The sequence below is a fragment of the Hypomesus transpacificus genome, chromosome 6 (genome assembly GCF_021917145.1).
Source record: "Hypomesus transpacificus isolate Combined female chromosome 6, fHypTra1, whole genome shotgun sequence".
NCBI lineage: Eukaryota > Metazoa > Chordata > Actinopteri > Osmeriformes > Osmeridae > Hypomesus > Hypomesus transpacificus.
The window spans coordinates 902,188-925,701 of NC_061065.1; the positions used below are offsets into that span (position 1 = coordinate 902,188).

At 41.0% G+C, this 23,514-nt stretch overlaps 1 protein-coding gene across 5 annotated transcripts in view; it reads left to right on the plus strand.

Annotated features, from left to right (window-relative positions):
* The first annotated feature begins 345 nt into the window (after positions 1 to 345).
* The window catches only part of gtf2ird1 (GTF2I repeat domain containing 1), a 30,270-nt gene continuing 7,101 nt past the window's right edge, over positions 346 to 23,514 (plus strand). Inside the window, exons 1-15 of one of the 5 annotated variants that reach the window (XM_047021078.1) lie at positions 346 to 490; positions 3,391 to 3,455; positions 5,209 to 5,357; positions 5,591 to 5,732; positions 5,974 to 6,150; positions 6,547 to 6,730; positions 7,014 to 7,333; positions 10,594 to 10,689; positions 12,819 to 12,902; positions 13,178 to 13,361; positions 14,191 to 14,216; positions 14,377 to 14,503; positions 14,700 to 14,743; positions 14,873 to 14,953; positions 21,741 to 21,842. In XM_047021078.1, coding sequence (XP_046877034.1) covers positions 5,232 to 5,357; positions 5,591 to 5,732; positions 5,974 to 6,150; positions 6,547 to 6,730; positions 7,014 to 7,333; positions 10,594 to 10,689; positions 12,819 to 12,902; positions 13,178 to 13,361; positions 14,191 to 14,216; positions 14,377 to 14,503; positions 14,700 to 14,743; positions 14,873 to 14,953; positions 21,741 to 21,842 — 1,693 coding nt within the window. In that variant the 5' untranslated portion in view covers positions 346 to 490; positions 3,391 to 3,455; positions 5,209 to 5,231. The remainder of the gene's footprint in view (positions 491 to 3,390; positions 3,456 to 5,208; positions 5,358 to 5,590; positions 5,733 to 5,973; positions 6,151 to 6,546; positions 6,731 to 7,013; positions 7,334 to 10,593; positions 10,690 to 12,818; positions 12,903 to 13,177; positions 13,362 to 14,190; positions 14,217 to 14,376; positions 14,504 to 14,699; positions 14,744 to 14,872; positions 14,954 to 21,740; positions 21,843 to 23,514) is intronic. The other 4 variants (XM_047021077.1, XM_047021080.1, XM_047021081.1 and 1 more) reach the window with 4 other exon arrangements.

The window sequence follows — 23,514 nt, forward strand, 5'->3', positions numbered from 1 at the left end:
ATGAATCTGTTTCCAGAGTAGGAGGACTGAGCTACAGCTGAATAAGAACCAAAACATTGCAAATTAGCCTATTTCAATTAACAAGTTTTAATTTTGAACGTTAATTCAAACACATGTTTGTACTTAAGTGAGCATATACATATTTCAGTGCCATATATTGTCAGCAAAGTATGCTCACTGAGGTATGTTTGTTTAAATTACAGGTTTATCTGAATATTATTAAATATCCTGTTTGTTTTGTCGCATCATGTCCTCTGGGCAAGTTTTCACCATCGTTTTCCCAGAGGTTCCTTAATCCTATATGTAAATTACAGCCAATAGATGCTGTTGTTGAGTTGGGCTGGGATTAGCGGAGGCGAATGAGTTTCAATTTTACTGGATTACAGAACAAAGAGAGGGGAAAGGGGACACACTCCAGTGTTAAGGAAAGAGAAAGAAACGAGGAAAATATACAAATAATCTCGGCAATAACCTTTTGCAAGCGATATTGGTAAAGTAATGTTCGAGATTACAATGTTTCGGGTTGACGATACTATATTATGTTAGATGGGAATTCTGTTGCAATTGGATTAAACGGGGAATAAACCTATTCCGGGATTGACATAAAAAAGAAATCGTATTTTGGTAAGGACAATCATATGCAGTTGTTGTATTTCAGAACATCGGTATAGAAAATGTGTTTTTTAAGAACACGTGACTTTTTATGGTCGTACAAATGTGAAATTACAGATTATAATTCTGGGGGAGGAGATGATCCATTTGCTAGCTAACGTCGCTAGCCAGCTAGTTCGGATAGCTGTTGTTAGCTATGAGATAACATTATCCTCATATGAATTGTCGTACTATTATATTGCCCTTTTGTTGTTGTGACATACGACCTTGCAATACTTTTGAATGCAATAATTGGTGGGTTCAAACTCGATAATTGATAGCTAGTAATATGTTTAGCTCCGTAATTTTTACCAGCCAACCAACCCAACGTTAGCAAACCATGTAACGTTAGCTAGCACCCTTGGGGCCAGGGACATTTATTAGACACTAGTGAGTGTCTTGTGTCAATCGTTTGACTAGTTATCTAGGGTCGACTACAATTCAATTGAAAATGTCTAGCTGCAATGCTTCTAATATAGGTAGCTAGCTAATGTTACTGAACTAGCCATATACGGTTTGCTAACTAGTAGCACGACAGAAACCTAATTTTGAAGGTTAGGTAGCTAACGCTGGGGAGACCAAAACGTCCAGGAGTTGGTCAACGTTAGCGATTGATTGCCCTAGCTACCTACTAACAGGTAACAATTATATTTCCTGACCCTGACCCAGATGCCTCAAATTGTGACAAATGCTAGTTTGGACTGCTCTAAATTAGTCTCAATTTTTGACAAATGCTAGTTTGGACTGCTCTAAATTAGCGAACAAACATAAGAAGCTAGTTGCATTCAACAGCTGTTGAACATTCGGAAGGTTAGGTAACCAGTTATCACAATAACATTAGACTGACGATGCCTCGAGTCATCTGTGATAATAGCATTTTGTCTGTGAGACAACTGGCATATACAATATTAAGCCCATGATGCTGGATTTCTCAAACCAGAAGTATAAATCCTTGTATTTAAAACTAATTAGGATGTAGGTTAGTGAGTGTGTTTAAAGGTGCCTGTGCAATATAAAACACAAATAGTTAGTCAGACCTCTGCATTCGGATTCATGATTTAAGACTTAACTAACTGTATCCATCTAGGTGCGAGTTTAAATGGCCATTGATTATTAACTGATGGAGCATTCTGAACAGACACTTATTCTTTGAGCATACAGACATGTTTTGCTCAACTACTCACTCAAACTTTCCAGTATATTTAATTGCCATTACCTCCACAAATATATTTCACCATGCTGCTTTTGTAAAGCCTTAGTTTGTTTCAAATTGCGTGTTGTGTCTGTACAACAATTGTGAAAATTGACCACAAGAAGTTAATTTCTCATATCCAGTCTACTTCCAAAACGCAGACCTGGTGGTGTACCACTGAAGTACTGCATATCAAGGTTTATAAGCAATTATAAGCCTAATGATTTGGATGCAGTTGTGTTCTTCAAAAGAACTACGACTGGAATAACTCTGTAAAGAGTATTAGCAACGTATTGTGTATCAATGACCCTGAGAGCCTCAAGCCTCTTAGTGACAAATCAGCTCAGAAATCCATGATACCCCCTTTGGGAAAGTTGTAATATATCTAAATACAACTTGGGCAATCTTTTAACAAGTTCAGATCAGCATTGGTCTCCAGCCTGGCGAACGTTTGTGCAGCATGCAGGCAAATATAAGCGTTTCTCTAATGGGTTAGGATGCTGTTAGTTGGAGCATTTGAGCATATCAGCCAGAGGAACTTTTTATCATTCAAGCTCAGGGTGCACTCACATTCCAGGAAGTGTTGTTTCTGATCGTTTGCTAGTTATCATCATTACGGTCAGCACAGAGGAAGTCTGTGATATTAAGGCCTCCTGGTGTTTGATATTAAGATGAGAAGGAATCCATTCATAGTCTGCTTGAGATCATTTCTTTTGAAGAGAAAAAACTGTCTCTTCCAAAAAAAACAGTCAAATAGCAGAACCTACCCACATGAGGCAAGCCTTATATGAATGATAACTGAAGGCCTACATCTTTGAGGTGCTATCTCAGAAATGGTTTAAAACCATGACCCAGACTAAATAATTTTCATTTTTTTAATGGAGAATAGTGGAAATGCTCCCTAAACTACTCCCTATACTGATGAAGTCAAAAGCCGCAGCCTTTCCAAGTGTAAGTTGTAGTTTGTAATTTGATAGGACTGCTGTAACAAAAGTATCACAACATAGACCATAGTCCCAAGTTTAAAGATGCTGTAAAGCACAACTGAAAATGAGTTTGAAGTACATCACACCACAGAAGAATGTGTTGTTAACTACACATCCAAATTTGAATGAGACAACAAACACAGACAAGTATGTTAAATTAGGCTTTGAAATCGTGAGAAAATCAGCAGTCTTCTCTGCTTGATACCGGAGGGTGGGGGGGGGGGGGGGGGGCATGTCGCCTGAAGGAGCTGAAGCTCCACCCCCTCGAATCTATTGAATTTAGCAACAACAGCAACAACTAGCTAAATCATTTGCAGATATCAGAAGAGACCTACCTGCAGTCTCTTAGTGTTTTATGTGTTAATTACTTTGTCTTTGCATCGTACCAGCTGAGTAATAGAATGCTGGTCAGGGTTTTCCGCAGGACTTTGCAGCTAAGGTGGCCTAAGCAACATCTTTTTCAACATCTTTTTTTTTATAGCGATATCCGCCGTGTTACTCTGTCCTGTCTTCTCCCTTTCATAACAAACTGTGACCAACGCCAGTCTCCCTTCTTTGCAGAACGCGGGAAACCCTGAGATAGATTGGGTTTTGCCCCACCTATACAAAACCTGAGCTGAAAACGGGTGAGAAACTGTTCTACGGTCTAACTCCACATTTCAGTGCGACAACATTTTTGCGCTTTGCACATGCTTTCATCAACTCATTTCACACATATATAATGTACTGAGAAGCAAATCATGGAATTTGCTTTACAGCATCTTTAAAGTTACTGGGAAACATCATATTTTCTATTTTCCAAGAATGTGAAGTTGTAGTGTTGACAATAAAGGCCTTGTTTAGCCTAGGCCTAGATTACACCAGAATTCTTGCCTACATAGATGTTCACTGTCTAGTCTCTGTGTCATGACATTTGAGTTTATGACAGTGTAATACACTTAAGCTCAAACCACCACTCCCAACAAAGGTCTTTTGTGTTTGGCCAGGGCTGTCTTTAGCAGAAATCATAATGACACTGCCCTGCTTGTCTCATTTTTCCCTGCTGCTCTTTGCCATAAAGATATGAGAGAAAGAGGCCATCTATTTCAAGGCTATAATAGTTTTGGAGGGGGCTTATGTTTGCTGTGGACTCCAGGGAGGCATATTCAGACATGCTATCTCTCTCTCTCTCTCTCCCTCTCTCTCTCTCTCTCTCTCTCTCTCTCTCTCTCTCTCTCTCTCTCTCTCTCTCTCTCTCTCTCTCTCTCTCTCTGTGTGCCTCTCTATCAAATGTTGAGTCTGTGGTTTGGGATGCCCTAAGGCTGGGATAATGGCTCCCAGTGTCTGGAGAGATTAAAGGCCAGAACTGCATTGTTCAAATGCCTCGAGATTAGTTTCCAAGGAGACGAATTGCAGTTGCCATGAGAACGCAAGGCTTGGAATTAGGATTGCGATTTTTTTATGCCCCCTTTCTTTTTCCACCCCCCCCCCTTGTTTATCATTGCTATCTCTCTTTCTCTGTCAGGTTAAGCCAAATACTGCTCTGTTCATTCTTCCTAGTTCACATGTCTGTCATGTCAATGTCATCTTTCAGAGAAATTGAAGAAAAACTCCTACATGGCTGTCTTTGTGCCAAATTACATTAAACTTGAATGGTGGATCCGGGGAGGGAAATATGATTTGAGGCAATTTTTAAGCCAATTTTCTCCACATTTACTTTTGTGGGCGACCTCTACAGGCCCATGCCCTGCACACCTTTTAAGGAGAGCAATTGAAGGATGAAGGGATTCAAAATATAATCTGAGCCAGCTTTAATTGACTGACAAAGGCTTCTCGTAATGAGCTACTTTCACATGTGTGTGACGGATTTGGATATTAGCATATAACATGGAGGGTATTACTGGCACCCTTAAAGCCTCTTAATGAGAAAAAACCTCCCCGTCTGTCCCTCTTTACCCCTCCTGCGCCATTCTGTTGAATCCGCTTTTTTAAAGTTAGCCTAACCCCTCCTCAAAGTCAAACTTGCCTATTGGCTTCTTCCTATCAAGTGACATTATCTCATTAGTTTATTCTCGGCAAAATCCATTGAAAGATTATTTTGGTTTTCTGGCGGTTAGACATATGCCAATGGTTAAGTGCTGTGGAACTTTGAAAGGATTTGTTACGTTTATCCCCCTCCTGATTATCAGACCCATTTTAAGAATAGGACTAAATCCTTTGTCCTTTGAGCTTATTGGCTCATAATGACTTTGATCATGTATCCACAGCTTCACAGGGGGGTAATTGTACCTAATAACATTTGATTTATCAAAGAAGGATATCCGAGTTTAACCATCAATGTAGTGAAGCATAACTAATATTTCTGCTACTATTACTACTGCTTTTTTATGATTTCATTAGTCATTCTGGTGTTTTGTAGAACCATGGCCCAGATGAGGAAGTCAGGAGGGGATGGGATCAGGTCCAACTCTCGGACAGAGCTACGGGTCCCGCAGGTGTCTGCCAGGCAGGAGATCCTAACCAGTCTGGTTTCTGCCCTGGACTCTGTGGTATGTCCCAATTAATTCATTAGACTGTTTATCTTTTGGGAACATATTATCAAACAGATGTTGTACAACGGATGTTCTCCCAAAACCTGTGTTGGAACAATCAATCTCTTTAAAAGGCATTCTGGCAAATGCAAATATCGTGGACAACCGACTTCGAGGATTTTGCTAAGAAATCTTCCTCCAATTTTGGTCCACTTTATGCGCCTGTCATAGTGTGTCTTTGTGTTTTTCAGTGCACAGCCATGTCAAAGCTCAATGCTGAGGTAGCGTGTGTTACTGTGCACGAGGACAGCGTTATCGCCGTGGGAACTGAGAAGGGAAGGGTCTTCCTTAATTCGCGGCGGGAAATACAAACAGATTTCCATAAGTTTTGCCGTGAGTAAACTCTCCCCTGTGTGTGGTGCAGAATTGTCTGTTGCTTGGAGTGTCTAACAACTTATACTTTCCCCACACCACATGATAAGACTTGACATGAATCTACCAGGAATTGACTCCTCCTTCCCTGTTAGACTAGACATGCTTTATTTAATTGAGTTATGGGTTACAGAAAAATAATTTAATAGCCCCATAATTCTTATAAGACTATATAGCCAGTGTGCTTGCTCAACTTTTTCAGGGGTGCCATGTCTACAAACACTGACCTCAGTCAATTCCCATGCCAAAGTCCAGGAGGGTGAAAGCAGCAAGATTGCCAAGGAGGCCAGCCATGGGAAGCAGAGAGCCTCTACAGACACCCACTCCAACATCTTCGTCCTGAGAAAGATGGTGGAGGAAGTCTTTAGTGTGCTTTACAGTAAGGGCTTTTACAGAAGACAGTAGCTCACCCAAAAAAACTCAGTCCATCTCACCTCCAGGCTTTTCCTAATGGGTTTCAAAACTGTGTGAATGAAAGGCAGGCATGGTTTTCATTCACACATTAAAAGCAGACTTGGCAGGTAGCCATCTTGTGTTAGTGTAGTTCTCTAGCTTGCTGTGGCAACGGTGAAAGATAACATTAAACCAACACTGCTTGGTAAACGTATGTTATTATAATAGTTTGGTACTGCTTTGGGAACACTGTTGGATTTTTTTTATTCACACATTCTCTTCAAAATCCCATTATCCTAAGGGTACTTAATAGAACATTCAAACTTAGTAAAAAATCCTCCTCAAGTCCATATTTAGTCAGCCATTTTTGGTTGAATTTCAGGTGAGGCTGTAGGGAAGAGCAGCCTGGTTCCTGTGCCTTATGACTGGATCCTGAAGGAGCCCAGCCCTGTAATCATCCACGGCCTGCCTGAGGGGATCGCCCTGAGGAAACCGTCTGAGTATGACACTAAGACCTTAATGAAGATTCTGGAACAGAGCAACCGCATCCATTTCACCATCAAAAGGTGACTCCATGGTCTGAGTAGAGTGTTCGGACCTATACAAAACAAACATTTAATCTGTGTACATTCTTGTGAAAACAAGAAGTGTTATTTGAGTTTGGCCTTGCTATTTATATGTTCTTATTTTTACAGCTGTAAAAGCATGAGGGTTATGGAGAGAGTTTAGTAGAGTGGGAAGCTAATGGCACTAATTATATTCTTTCATTAAGTTAACGAGATGGCTTGCTTCTGCAATTAGTCAGTTAATGTGCATTCATCTTATTTTATTTTCCAACACTTTTCACAGATCAATGGAGGACCCCTCCCGTGAGTCCAAGTTAAATGCTGACGTAAACCTCAACCCCTCCTCTGGCGCCAAGAGCCTACCCAACCATGTCCACGCCAAGGCCGCCACCGTCTCCTCCGCCCAAGAAGTGACATCATCGGCCTCCAGCAGCTCCATGCTGTCCAGCTTCCTGTATGGGATGCCCATGTCTTCCCAGCCGCATCCAGATGGGAAACTGGACCTCAAGCCCATGTCTCTCCTCAACCTGGGAAAAGACCGCCTGGGGGCCTGGGTGGCGGGGGCTGAGAAAGCAGCATCCTTCAAGGACGGCGCTGACAACAGTAAGAGATAGCACGTTGATCTGAGAAAAGCTTGGGTGTATAATGTCCGCAGATGCATGTTCATGTCTTATTGTGGAAGTAAAATATGTTTGCAGTAGAATGCACATGAGTAAGGCATCGCCATAAAAAACAAGACAAACAATAAATATAGGTGCAAGCAGCAATGGCGGATTCCTCCAAACATTGCGAACCATTGAAAAATGTATATTCTTGACAAATTGTAACTGTATAGAAAAATCAATGCTGCAGAATTACCAATGGGATACCAAATCTGAAATGCAATACCATCAAGATCCACAAGGGCCTTTATTTCAAGCCAAGAAGTGAAGGGAGGGGTCTTGGTGAGCCTATCCATTCCAGACAGCCTTGTATCTTTGTGCTTTAGGGCGTGGCCTGTAGCGACACCTATGGGTAATGGTGGGCCATTTGTTGTGCGGTAGTTACTCTTGGACTACAGTGTTTCCCACAGATTCGAAATCTAATTGTGGCGGGGAGGGGTGGGGGTTGTCAGACCGGGGGGGGGGGGGGGGGGGGGGGGGGGGGGGGGGGTAAAAAAATATTTTACATTTAATGTAAAATAATTTGTTACATTAAAAAATAATCCAAAATGATTCACACCTTCACAAATTAACAACAACTAACATAGCATTTCTGCATTATGCATGTAGCAACGCTAGTGCTAAACAACTATTTAACTGGTCGGCTCCATGACGCCGGGTAAGTAGCTAGCTCTTGAGACTTCTCACCAAAAGTACAAAGGGGAAACTTCGAGTACTGTAAGTCGCTCTGGATAAGAGCGTCTGCTAAATGGCTAAATTTAAATGTGAGTAAGGTACCTAGCGAAAAGTAGCCTCAACTTTCCTCGACTTTTAGCTACGCACTAATGCTGAAGGCTCGCTGATATAGCTGTCGGTCTTACTAGAACGGCATATGTATGCATTGTTGCTAACGTGTGCTGACGTTGTGACTGTGTGCATATGTGAGAAAGACGCATGAGTGACGGAGAGACGGAGGGAGAGCAGGCGAAAGGAAATGCAGCTGAACGAATACGCTGCGTGTTTTAACCTAAATAGCGATAAAAAAAATGTTTTACGAAACGCAATGTGTGGCGGCCGGTGTTGATTCTGTGGCGCACCGCTAATAGACTAATGTGTGGGAAACACTGGACTATACTATCAATGTTTCAGGATTTTTTGAACTTTTTACCATTGCATACAAAATCGGAAATGCAATACCAACAAGATCCACACGGGCTTTGGTTAAAGTGTGGTTGTTACTCTTGGCCTTTACTATCAATGTTTCAGGATTTGGAGAACTTTTTTCCATTGCATACAAAATCGGAAATGACACCAAGGTCCTCAAGGGCCTATGCTGACATTCAAGGAATGAGTGGGGGCTTGGTCAGCCCACACTTTCCTGAAATGTTGTGTGTGCGTCTTGCCAAGCCCGCGCGTGTGTCAAGGGAAGGCTGAGTGTGTGAGAATTTGGAGCACGCGTGGGGAGGAGCAGCGGAGACATTCATTGGAAATTTCCCTACAAATTAGCCAAGCATGCATGTTTCAATAATTCACCAAAAATCGACCTTTCATTTTACAGTCAACTTTTTCACAGATTTGTGTACTAAACTTTCTCAAGAGTCTTCATATGAACTTGTGATTTAATCTGAGTATCAGTTTTTGACTGGCTGATGTGTAAAGCATTATTTTAGCGTTAGCAATACATTATGATTTAATATATATCAATCATTTTTGGAGATATGAAGTTGCCTTTGCACATGGTAACAAGTTTTAGTGTCCTCCACCGATATACCAAGTTTAGTGTTGATATCTCAGAGATTTGCTGAGATTTGATCCAAATTCCTGTTTGGTTGCTTTGTTGCAGAATTTGATTGGCTGTACCAGACAAATGGTTTTGACATTCAAAGAGAAAAGTAATGCCTGAATGAGGGTTGCTCTGAAGATGTTTGCAATTTTTGGGGAAGATTGGAAAAGAATTGTAGGAGGAGTAGGCTTTCAAAGGTTTTTGATAAAACCGGAAATTTCGGGAAATCTATATAACTGGCAATTGATGCGATAGGGTGTGCTGAAGTCGTCTTGATGCAGGAAAAACCAAGGTTACCTCATTTTTGAAAATCAGTCATAAGTTTAAAAAGTTGCGTGTGTAAACACAATACGACCCAACTTCCTGTTTGCTGGCTTAACGGCACATTTTGATTGCCTTTAGCGGGCAAATGGTTTCGAAAATCAAAACACCATGTGGTAGCTTTTGTGAGGCCTGGTCTGAAGATAATCTCTGCCAAATTTGGTGAAGATTGGACAACATGTGTAGGAGGAGTAGAGAAGAAACGTTTTTCAATGAATTCAAAATGGCGGCCGCAACATTTCGGCTATTATCACAAATTATGAGTCACACACGGGATGTCCCAAGATATCATGAGACAAAGGAATCACTTAATAAAAGCAAACAAATCAATAGTCATTGGCCAAAACACATTTTTGCTTCCTGCGGCCACGCCCAGTGATAACATGACACCAAATTGTGTAGACATCCTCAGAAGAGGGTTCCGAGTCATCTTACCCAGTTTGATGTTGATATCTCAAAGATTTGCTGAGATTTTATCTAATTCCCTGTTTGGTTGCTTTGTAGCCGATTTTGATTGGCTGTACCGGACAAATGGTTTTGAAAATCCAATATAAAAGTAATGCCTGAGTGAGGGTTGCTCTGATGATGATGTGTGCAAATTCTGGGGAAGATTGGAAAAACTTTTTAGGAGGAGTAGGCTTTCAAAGGTTTTTGATAAAACCGGAAATAGCGGAAAATCTATATAAACGGAAATTGACGCCATATTTAAACTCGTCTTGATCTAGGAAATCCAATGGTACCTACATTTTTGAAAATGGGTCTTATGGTTCAAAAGTTACGTGTGTAAACACAAGTCCAACTTTGACCCGTTGGTGGCGCTAGAGTGGTCTAATGGGAGACATGAAACTTGGTGTAAGTATAGAAGTGACTGTCCTTAATGAGTGTGCCAAATTATGGTTCTAGGGGCTGCCATTGACTTCCATGGTACAAGAATAAAAAAATAAAAAATAAAGAATAAAACTAACAATAACAATAGGTTTCCTCCTTACGGAGGAATCCTAAATAAAACTAATAATAACAATAGGTTTCCTCCTTACGGAGGAATCCTAAATACCATTACTGTTGCATGTCACATATCTACCACTGTTCATGTTCCATGTCTGGTATTGTGTTCCCAGATGAGAGGATAGGACTGGCAGGGGAGTTGGGCCAGAGCCCCCCCAGTATCCATGTCTCCAAGAGGCTCCTGTTCTCCATTGTGCACGAGAAATCAGGTAAGGTAGCTCCCCAGCACATAACCTAGACCATAGGGGTGAAGGGCATCTCTAGGGTTTTATATTCAGATAGCCTCTAGCTCAGGGGTCGGCAACAGGCGGCCCAATTGTGGCCCGCGAGCTATTTTATTTGGCCCGTCAAAATATTTCAGATAATATTTGTTTTTTATTGTTTTTTTTCCCCGTCGACTTTTATTTTGAAACCGGAAACTGGGTATGGTGTCATTTACTTTTCTGTAATTTGTTTCGGCATGTCATCGTTACCATAGACATATGATCGCTACACCTCACTGCTGACAGATCGCCTGAGAAGAAAGCCACAGTTATGGCTAGTAATCATGGGCGGCGCTAGCAGGTGCTTCAGCACCCTCAAGAAAGACCAAAGCACCCCGATAGCACCCCTCAAAATATTGCTTGTTAATTAATAGTTTTCAGGCCCGGAGTGGCCATCGGGAGAATAGGGAGAAGTCACGGTGGGCCGCTCTGCCCGCTTATAAATTGGGCCAGAAGATTGCTTTCTCTTAGTTATTTCAGACACCGAATGAAAGGATATGTCTCAAGATTGTTAAGTTACTGTGTGACTGATAATTAAGCTAATAGGCTAAATTAGGTTTTAATGGAAATAAGTGCATGATCAGACCGTGCATTAAAAAGTGCTGTTTTCAGTTGTCGCGCACACTCTCTTTCTCAAACACAAGTACGTGTACCAAGTTGTTGCTATGGAGACAACCTTAAACCATCATTTATTGTTGTGGAGGGGGTTAGCCAGATTAAGCTGATGCGAAAATAATAAAATGGAAGGGAAAAAGACCCCAGGAGGAACTGAAAAAGCCAGGTAAAAAAAGAAAGATCTGTCACTTCATAAATCTAGGTTCCTGCAAGGGTGGGAAAGTTTACTCAAAAGCCCTGAATATTTCAGGTAAACATTTGGGAAATATAAGGAAAATATAAGAATATGAGTCCAACGTAATGTTTATATTAGGCTAGGCTACATAAAGCTTAAAAAACTATTTTGCACTGAAATTAATGCAAAAATCTTCGCTCGCGCGTCATGTGAAGTTCCGATTTCACCTCACATCAAAACCTTGACTAGGTCCTAGTAATCCTATTCTCACTGGATGAGAGACAGTAGGCCTATTTATGTGCACCAACGATGACGACCCACCACGTTGGGATGATAATGATAACCTAGTTGATAGAGAGAGTTAAAATAATAAAATTATTCAAACAGCCCACCAATGGGCTCATTCACATGGTTTATTATCATTAGTTATTTGTAGTAAACCTACCCATTCTCCATGTAGGCCTAGTTGTTGCGAGTGCATGTATTGCAAGGGCACCTATTGCAGCGTCTACCCAGACTCCGGCCCGCCATCTAGTGGCAAGGAAAAATACTGGCCCGCGGCCCAAGTTGCTTGCCGACCCCTGCCCTAGCTGTTTCTATGGCATCTAATGGGCAACACTAGGTTGAATATATAATATATAGATCCTAGGGACTACATAGGATACTTTTATGTAGGGCAGGAAAATGGGGGTTAGCAATTTATTAATGTATATTAACTGACTAGTGGAGTTTCAATCCAAATCACACTTCGGAATAAAGCAAAGTAACAGTTCATCCTATTTTCTTATATTTCCCTTATGACTGCATATGGAAATACCTTATCTTTCATTTGTTTAGCAACATTTGTCTGTGCTTGAAGGATTTTGAAACTATTTAGTTTCTAACTAATTAGTGCCCGATTCGGCAGACAGACTGAGTCTGTCAGATGAGGCAATTAGCCAGGACACCTAGGTTTATCACGTCTGGTCTCTGTGAAGGAACACTGTGAGATCTTCAAACACTGCTGTGAGTCAAGACCCTACTTAACTAGCATATATCTCCCTTTTGGCATATATCTCCCTCACAACTGACTGGGACTGTGTTGAGTAGTGTTTGGAAATATTAAATGGTATACAATTTACCAAGCCTCCTATTCATATTATGAGGCATGTACAGCAATGTAAACCAGTTTCCCAGGCTTTCCCAGACCAATAACAATTCCAACAAGGCCTTCATTGCAGTAAATTCAACATTTTAGACCTGGGGTTTTTTGTTTGTCACATGATCACTTTTGTCTTATTGACAGAAAAATGGGACTCCTTCATCCGAGAGACAGAGGATATCAACACACTGAGAGAATGTGTCCAGATTCTGTTTAACAGTCGTTACGGTAAAGATATTCCTAATAAGTAGTCAAGATATGAGTGATGATCAGCAGTAACACTTTACATTAAGCTGACATAAGGACATACGAAAAAATATTATTTTTACATATTTATTATATTATTAAATACAATAAAATGTCTATATATCAACATAGCAGTTTTCATGTAACTACATTGTTGTTATAGGTATTACTAAATTACATAGTGGATGTTAATATTGATGTTGTTATGGTTTGTTGATGTACAGTCTTTAAATTCTTTGGATATTCTTCTACTCCAGCTGAGGCCCTGGGCTTGGACCACATGGTCCCAGTGCCCTACCGTAAGATCGCCTGCGATCCCGAGGCAGTGGAGATCATTGGGATCCCTGACCTGATCCCATTCAAGAGGCCCTGTACTTACGGTGTTCCCAAACTCAAACGGATCCTGGAGGAGCGTCATGGAGTCCGCTTTGTTGTCAAAAGGTAAACAGTGGATTTAGTCTTGGATTACACTGAAGGATATATGGCCTTAAGGACAATTTGCTGTACTACAGGGGACTAGAGTTGCAGTTGAACAAAACTTTGTTTGCATGTTTTGGATTCGTCTGTGTGACCACGGATACTCAAATAAATAAAAAGTGCAAGGTGTAGTTCCTAACGAGAAGGTACCACACAAATTAAAGACTAAAACGAATAGTCTTCCTGAAACCCATGCAGTCTAAGACTTTGGACTTGTTTATTGGAACTGAGCCATTTTTAAACCTGTTTAGCCCATTTGGTAAATAACTGTATGACGTTATTGAACTACAATTACCAAATCTTGTAGGGATGTGCCTGTGCCATGTCCTTTCTGGGCAGTTATTTCTGATATACCAAGGTAAGGTTGGTAACAACCCACACCATCTGCCAGTCAAACGCCCTGCCCTCCTCCGACAGACTGTGTGTCCCGCTGACCTGCCACACACACCCCAGCATGTGCCCCCCCACACACTCCGGCTCATTGTGCCAGCGTCTTGCTGCTTTTCAAAGCATTTTGTTTTGCATCAAATCTTTGATTAGACAGTGTGCCTTGCTCGAGGGGGGGATCAACCTTTAAACCACGAGCACGGCCCGCTCGTCTTAAATGAATTGTGGATGAATTGAAAATTGTATTTATATGAAGATGAATTAAACTCCCCTTGACCTCGAAGACGGCCCAAGCTCGAACCCTTCAGAATTGTCTGTTGTCTTCTATCCAATCTGCCTAGAACTGCTATTCACATTATCAGTGGGTCTTTGGTACTGTTGATTAACTTTATTTTGCTCTTCCCAGAATGTTTGATGAAAGGATTTTCACAGGTAAGAATGAGTTTTGCTACTGTTACCTTAAAATGACTAATATTCCCATTTAGCATGTTAGCACGTCCCTGTGTGAAGTGTCATCTTATCAGATATTTTGATGTGGGATTCCGTAGCTCGTTGTGTTTTCATAACCTGCGTGGATATTTCTTTTGTGAAGCTGCTGGTAAAGTGGCCAAGGAGGAGGGCAAGCATGATATGGGCTCCGCCTGTGAGGACGGTTTCCTTGACAACCTTCGAGTCCTGCCCACTTCTCTGGAGCTGGTTAGCAATCCTCATAGCAGCAGGTTAGAATGCAACACCTATGCCCTTATGCCAAGTGAGCAGTGACTATTTAGGTGTTTTAAATAGGTTAGGTTAAGAATTGTACTGAATTTGCATGTGTAATTTATACAATCTACATAACTATAGGCTCATCTGCTATAACTTTAGTTTTCTCATCTCCTTGGTTGTGTATTAAAATATTTTGTATCTGTATTTCAGATCCACAAGTGCTTGTGTTAGCCCCTTGGCTGATTGTGAAGCTGGTAAGAGCAAAGCAGCATTTTTTTTTTTTACTTCCACTTCTACCAACCACTCGAAATATTAAACACTATAAAATTCAATGTCATACTCAGCTAGAAATATTTACAATTGTCTATTTTGCTTCTTTAAAGGCCCCTCTGGAGATTGTATTCCTTTGAAAAAGATTAAAACGGAGCCTCCAGATGGGGAAATCATTCAGGTGACAGTACCAGGTAAGTGGTCCAGCCCAGCCATTACTTTAAAAATAGTCTGAGCCAGAGAGAATCTCCTAAGACTCTGGTTGCACTACAGCAGGGGCCCTAAATAAATGTATTAAAGTTATCTTGGAATCATTTTATAAACACTATAAAAAGCCATGGATACGCTAACTCATGGTTAATAGAGTTTTACGGCACCAACAAGGACTTTTGAATGTCAGAGCCGTACGAGCCATGACACGTTGTAGGAGTTTGACTGATATACCTGTATTTACTTCCTTTATTCTCTACTGTTCCTCTGGAGATTATGTGCTCTCCTGAACCCATAGACATTGAGCTTTCAGCCTCTTGGCCCTCAATTTTTTTTACTTTTGCCTTATTCTTATCATATTTCCTCATTTTGGCTTATTTTAGCATGGTCTACAGTGACCCCTCTACAAATTAGGGATGCACGATATTGAATTTTAGCCGATATTCGATATGACGATATTTACAAGCTCATTTTGGCCGATTGCCAATGCCGATACCGATATATACACCTCTGCTTTTTAATTATTGAAAAGTCTCTCCTGTACTAGAATTAATCAGTTATTATGATGGGGTACTTGCTGTAGATACGGGACATTACAAACTTGCTTTGTATCATTTTAGAAATAGACATTCACTCATGAAAACTATTGAAATGATTTAAAATATGGCAGATTTATTTATATTTTCAGGTCACAATTTTCATACTTGAACAGTACCTCCCTTGAACTTGAACAACTACAGTTTCCTTAAAATTGTGTTGTTGACAATGACACATTCTTGACACATATGCACAGAAATGCAGCTGTAACTCTGTAAACTTAAAATGTATCGCATCACTGACACTTAACAATTATCCGCAAAATATTATTCCGCAAATAGCCATTTTGTCATCATCCGTTGATACTGTGAAGTCCTGCCACACAGCCGACATGTTGAATCATGTTGTTGGCGCTCATAGTAACTTCTAAAACTGATCGTTCCAATCCTTGATTCTGATTGGCTATATCGCGTTCCATGCCGTTGTAAAATCCAGCATAACCTTACAGGTTGTCCTCATAACATTCTTTGACATTCCATTAAAAAAACACAGCAAAGGTGTCCATCTGGCTATACTTTGTAGGGGCGGAAGAATGACGGTTTATCATTAAACTATTTTGTTTCTAATTGTTTTTATTTATGAAACCATATCAAATATTTGTAGTAACAGTTTTAGAAAAGCAATAAGCCCTGCAAGTCCGTGGTTTACGCTGATTTTAGAACAGGTAAGGGGGTTTTTGGCACTTCGCTTCGCATCGTGCCTAACAACTCTCCTTATCTGTTCTAAAATCAGCGCAAAACACGGCCTTTTGGGGCTTATTGCTTAAATAACCTTTCAAGTTGTACTCATAACATAACATTCCATATTACTGCGCATCGAATATTTCAAATAAAAAAAGACGTTACAAGTTACACGGTAGCAAGCAACCTATTCGTAAAGAGAATGGCAACATTTGTTCTGAATTTTGATTTGCTGGGTGGGCTGACGTTTAACGAGTGGTGGGAGACTATTAACAGAATGGAGGAGAAAGAGTTTAAAAAGACGAGGCATGCAGAGAAGACAGAGGCTGAAATCGAAGCGTTAGCAAAGGCAAGGAATGAAGCCGGCACTAAAGACGATATGGGCCGTCCACTGTTTTCAAACTGTTGCGTGGCAACGATTTATGTAGGAACTATACTTTGCAGTGGCGGAAGAATGACGGTTTATTATTGGACTATTTTGTTTCTTAAATTTGATTGTCTTTATTTATGAAACCATATCAATTATTTGTAGTAACAGCTTTAGAAAAGCAATAAGGCCCGCAAGTCCGTGTTTCGTGCTGATTTTAGAACAGGTAAGGGGAGTTGTTATGCACAACGCAACGGGCTTATTGCTTAAATAAACATTTGCTTCGCATGCGCATAATTTGCACGTCACCATGTCGGCCAGGTAGCCTACATCGGCAGAAAGTTTCATATCTGCAGATGCTGATAATTAAGTTTTGAAGCTTTTATCTGCCGATACCGATGACATGCAGATATTATCGTGCATCCCTACTACAAATCCACCCTGTAGCCATACTCAGACAGAGCTCTTCAAACTTACTTTTGTGCTGTCAGTCCCTCCTTCCACTGACTCAGTCCTAAATCCCATAACTAAATACAACATTACAGGATTGTGGACAAAAAAATCTGAAGTGTTTAGCACAACTCTTTACTACGAATTTGAGTCACATGACGTCACTGTAGCTTTGCGCCGCCATCTTACCGACCGACTCGGTCTCAGCAAGGGCGTAGGTTTGGTCTCAGCTTTGGTAGGGACACTGAAGCCCCCCCCCCCCCCCACACACACACACACACAAAAAAAATGATATGTACGTAACTGGTTCAGGTTTTATGGAGCTGTACTAGGCCTACATCATCTGTACTGGACTTCTAAGCAATGAAATAATGATTTATATTTATACCTTTTTACTACCTACAAGTATAAGTGTGAATGATAACATTCATGGGTAACATTGTCTAAACATCCCTTAAAAACAGCAATTTAATGCAATCTTTACCAAAATGGACAATTCAACTTCTCACCTGAACCCCTGATGCTGATTCATCACCAACCTGCTCTACATTTGTAGCTTCAGGGTGCCGTTTTTCCTGCACAGTAATTCATCAATTCAATACAGACACTAACCATGCTTAGTTGACTGCTGACATTGGTCGAGCTTATAGGGATATTACTATCCAAGGGATCAGTGGCGTTTTTATATGTAAAAAATTGGTGGGGCAAAAAAACGTTTCAAAATATAGGATACCAGTAAGCTACAAAAGTCCCTCTTGCTACTGATGTGTTTATTTAACACGTCAACAAACAGCGTGGCTCCACACAACACTTTTAATGGCCGAGCGGCTTGCTTCTACCAGGTGTTTTAGTACACAAACTTGAGAGACCTTCTTGTGTAATTGCTCTCCTTGTCTCTCTCACACACATGTAAAATTACCACTGTCATATTTACAAACCTAAATTAGGAATACAACCAAGCTCAGAACCAATGTGCCTACAGGGCCATGCGCAAACAGCAATGAGCTCAACACAACGGAAGGCCACAACGAAGCAGAAAATACAACTTTTTAGGGATACAGATCCATTCTATGACAACAACCAGATAAGCATGGACACACTGACACGTCACCATCTTTATCTATCGATCCAGCCCCAAAATATGACCAATACACGGACCAGCACCACAAAGGCAGGATGATAAAATATGCTTTCACTCACCAAGGCTGAGAGCTCACTTGAAGAGAAAGGTGCCTTCTTTTGTATGCTAACTAGACTAACCGTTTGCCACTTTTTCTCCAAAAACCACTCCACGTTAAAGCTGCGGTTACTGTATTTTTACCAGCAGTTTGAGCGATGACAATATTGTGGCTGATGGGCAACACTTAAGCTGCTTTACTTCAACTTTCTCCTCCAAATTAAGGGTTTATAGGGTATATAACCGGTGCTCGAGTATGAAATCCACTTTATTCATTTTCTCAAGTTATCTAGCGTTTGTGAAGCTAACAAGCTAGCTAAGACAATCTAGCTATATCTCCTCGCTGTTGTTGCCGAATAATGTTGGCGACAAGCAGCCAATCAGGGCTGAAATACAAAATGACACTGTATTGGGGCAACCGGCTCTCAGCCCCACTTGGCATAAAATGTGTGTGATCCACATTACATTACATTCTGAGCATGCGTATTAATACTTTCCCACGTCCAATGTACATTGCATTGTGAGAGAGGGGCTAGCCCCACCACGCTCTCCTTTTTGCCGACTAATGTTGGCGCCAGAAAGACAGATAGCCAATCAGGTCTGAAATACGAAATGGCTCTGTGGTGGGGAAACTGGCTCTCAGCCCCACTTGGCATCAAATTTGTGTGATCCACATTGCATTACATTCTGAGCATGCGTATTAAAACTTGCAGGGGGGTGCTGGGGGGGTGGGGCTTAATGTTGCGGGGCGGCATGGACGGACTGGGAGTAAAAATAAGCCCTGGACTTTGATCCAGACCGGCCCACCAGAACCGGCCCCCGTATACGACAACACTGCTGCCCTGATAATGCATGCACCTTCTGTGTTTGATGTGATGCTAGTTCGGGTGTTCGATACTTAATGCGAATTTTTGGGCCTTTATTTGAGCGCAAAATAGTTATATGTAAAATAAACAGACATTTTTTAATTGGTAAAACCTTGTCTAGTGAAGTTGATGTCTTTTTGTCTCTTAATTCAGCCCCACCCTTACGTTTCTTAGCCTGGTTTTCCATCGTTATTCTTCTCCCGGTGCTCTCAATGACCAGTCCGCTACTGCGGGGCTGTGCCGCGGTGGTGGATTTTCAAATCATATCATTTTTTTATTCTCGTGTTGTCGGGGTGCTCCAGCACCCCTAGTTCCCGCGGCCATGGTAGTAGGTCTGTGATAGCAATCAAAGGAAGTCTGTCAACCCTAAAACTGGTACAGTAACGTTCACGTTAGACCAGCGACCGTAACCAATATTAAAACGTTAGTCAAAAATGCCCAGATTCAGCCCTGAAGAATTGACAGATTTTCAATCTGAATTACAGCAGAAAATGTTGGAGTTGTCTCGTGCTGCATTCGCTTGCAGTCGGATATTAGAAATTCTCTCTTGCAAATGTTCGATGAGCCACAACTTTACTTTGTTTTCAAAGCTGCCAACTGGGGTGGCAGCTGGGGTGGCAAGGCTATAATTAGGGTGGCAGTTTCCACCCCATGCCACCCCGGTAGATCCGCCCCTGCTCATTTGCCTGAAAAAGAGACCTCCGTTAGCCAGGTTTTGCCCGATTCACTAGGTCAGGCTATTTAAAGGTCTCGGACAAGATCCGCCCCTGGTTATTTGCCTGAGAAAGCGACCTCCCTTAGCCAGGTTTTGCCCGTTTCACTAGGTCAGGCTATTTAAAGGTCTCGGACAAGTGACTTTTGTGCATGGAACGTAAGTACCTCAAAAAGTTAAGGTCAAGCCCTGCATCTGACATTAAAGAACATTGGGCCTCATTCACCAATATCTTCCTAAGTTATTTCTTACATTTGCTCTTAAGAAAGTTCCTAAGAAAAGTCTACGTGTGATTCATGACATGTTCCTAAACAGCAGAATTGTTCGCAGGTGTGGTCTTAGAATGATGAATCCCAATATGTCGTAGGTTGAAAGCTCCTATTTAGCATAGGTAAACGTCCCGTTAATTCCCATAAAAGGGCATGAGATGGCAGGGCCGTGTGCACACAGAGAAATGTCAAAAAGACGTGGTAAAGACAGTGGAGGCCTCGACAAAAGACAGAAAAACTTTAGTAATTCTGAAGTTGAGGTACAGCTGCAAGAGGTTAGCGACAAACGACACATCATATTTAATAGCGTCAGCGGTGGATACAAAGCAGTAAATAAAACCGATGCATGGAATGCAATTACTTACGCAGTGACCGCTGTATCTGGAGAAGGGCGCAGAACTGATTAAGTGAAAAATAAATGGTTTACCTTTGAATTCTGAAGCAAAAACAACATATTTCAAAACATAGCCTTGAAGACAGTTGACTGTTACAAATTTCCATGAGGACTGCTTGGTAGCCTAAAGCGTCCCAACATTCTGCAAATAAATCAGTATGTTCACGGAAGATGCGTTCCCTCCTCAGGGCACGATCTGCAAAATTTTGCAGCAGCAATAAATACGTCATTATGTAGTGTTGTCCTAATATGCGGAACAAGCCTACTTTGGGCCTATAAATACCATGATAAGTCACTTACGATTGGATGGCAAGGTTCCCCGTTAACATAATTGATGTGAATTGAAGGCAAGGCAAGGCTGGTTTATTTATATAGGCCGTGCACAATTCATACACAATGACTTGACTATTAAAACAAACATTATTATGTGTAAAATAATGAAAATTATTAGTTGCAAAATTATAAAGGAGAGAAATGTTAAATGTTTAATTAGAACGGACAAAAACTGAAAATTCTGTTCTTACCTAAGAACAAATCCCAAATAAGAAAACATTGGTGAATGCCAGAATCTTCGTGAAAACTGCTAAAAGTGGGATTTGAGAACAAATTAGTTCTGAAGAAGATTTGGTGAATGGAGCCCATTGTCCAGATTAATGACAGCTATCCGTGAGCTAAGTGGCAATAAGATGAGTGCTAGCTAGCCATTAGCCACTTAGCTAACCACTTGCTACCTAGTCAGAATAAATTACCACCAAAATCATACATTTGAATTTTTTTAAATAATACTTAAATTTCCCAGGATTAAATATAAGTCCTTGGTGGCCAGGTGCCACACTTTCACGTCATTCACCCATCCAGCCACAGCATTTTGATAAGCATCCGTACTCTTGAAAGCCTACAAGCTCTCCCCACTGTATGGAAGGGGTTATGCACAAGATAAATGTTTACACCTCTGTCATGGAAAGCCAATTGGGGCAAGCATGGGGCAGATAATAAGGGACAAAAGAAAACTGGGGGTAACGAATAAAGATCGAAGCCTAGAATTGACATTTTCTCGAGATATCTCTCTCTCTCATTCAAATGGGCAGTTTGGGCGGCCATACTGGGCGAGATCAGTCGTGAATATGGCGGCGTTCTATTTGGAAGTGACGTAGTTGGCATCTATGAATAGTACCTCCTTCCCTTGTCTCCCTCTCTATTGTCAACAACCGAAACCTTTCTCTAACCTTTCACTCTCGCTGTCCTTTCTTACAAACCAGATGCCAATGTGTCTGCAGAGGAGCCTAGCGACTCTCTGGCTGACCCAACTGCAGCTACTGCCCCACCCTCTACTCCTCGTCGCCCCCCTGAGCCTCATGCAGGTAACTGCAGCCTACTTCCACTCTTCCACCTCCACCTGCTCACTGCAGCACCAGGACTGGCCAGATACAGCTGCATCCACAGCACCACCGCTGGCCAACAACTGCAACATGCTCTCCGCTTCTGTTAGGGAGCTAGCTTACCAGCTACACGTATGAACACACTTTTCACAGATACTTCTACTCCCCCCGTCTTACCCCTGTAGTCACTAGTGCCCGATATGACAACCTTATCGTTCCACTTCTACTCCTCAACATTTCTCCCACCCAGGGGCGCCGCCAGGAATTTTTGGCCCCAATGAAAAAAAAAGATAATTTCTATTAGTTTTTCAATCTTTTGGGGCCCTGTCCTAACTTTTCCGCCCTATATGGCGCCCCTGCTCCCACCTACCTCCTGTCAGTTCTCACTCGCACTGAAAAAAGCACGGTTTCCAAAGAATTAGCAATTTTGTTCTCTTTTCTTTCTATATTTTGCAGCATTTGGGGTTCCAGAAGGCCCCTTGTTACCTCTTGCGTTGCATCATCCCTGAATTTTTATAATGTTCACACTGATTTGAAACTTTTGGAATCTGATGAACGGTGCACAACTTCAGTTTTCGAGTACGAGAGTTGAAGTTAAACCCCAAGTCCCTAATTCTTCCCTTGGTCTTGTCCTGATGTAGTGTCCCTTTAAGACTCCTCTACCCCAAACTCAGATTCAGAGAGCTCTCCTCCTTTCCCGTTAGCCATCTGTGCTGTAGATGCCCTTTACGGAAAGAAAATATATTTACCAATATACGATTTGAAATACATTTCAATATATTGTAATATATTATTTTCCATTACATTGACCAATATATTATATATGGAAATACATGGGATAATATATTGATGATAAATATATTACTAATATATTATAAACTATAATATATATTCATACATATATATTATAGTTTATAATATATTAGTAATATATTTATCATCAATATATTATCCCATGTATTTCGGTACAATATAATAATTAAATCCCATATATGGACATATATTGCCTAATATATCACATCATATTTTACAATATACTGCAATATATTTCCCTTCCATAAGGGGCTATACCCATAGACATAATGTATATGGCTATACCTAAACCTAATCTTCTTCTATGGTTCGATTGCGTGAGGTAACCAAGAACACTTGAGTATTGTCAGGGTTTCCCGCAGAAAATGTATTAGTTAAGGTGGTAGGGTGGGGGGGGGGCTAGTTTGTGCGATAGACTAATGTGTTCTGCAGAGAAGGAAGACTGGCGTTGGTCACAGTTTGGGATGGAAGGGAGAAAACAGGACAACAGCGGATATCGCTATAAAAAAATATGTTAAAACTCTTAACTTAACTCTAAGACTTTTTTTTTACTACGTAGTTAAGGCGGCAGCCTTAACTGAAAAGTGCTGCGGGAAACCCTGATTCTCATAGAACACATCCTCTGGTTACGCTTGATTTGCTGTTCATAATCCACTTAATATGAGGTAGATAGCTACACTGTATGTTAGATTCAGGGTAGATGTAGAGAATAAGAGCTGCGCTCAAGTGTTCGCAGTAACCTTCATATCATTCCTTTTTTTAGTTTTTCTGTTGATTTGAAATTATGTTGAAGTTTTCTTTTTTTTCACAAATGATCACTAAAGGAATAAGATACTGGTAA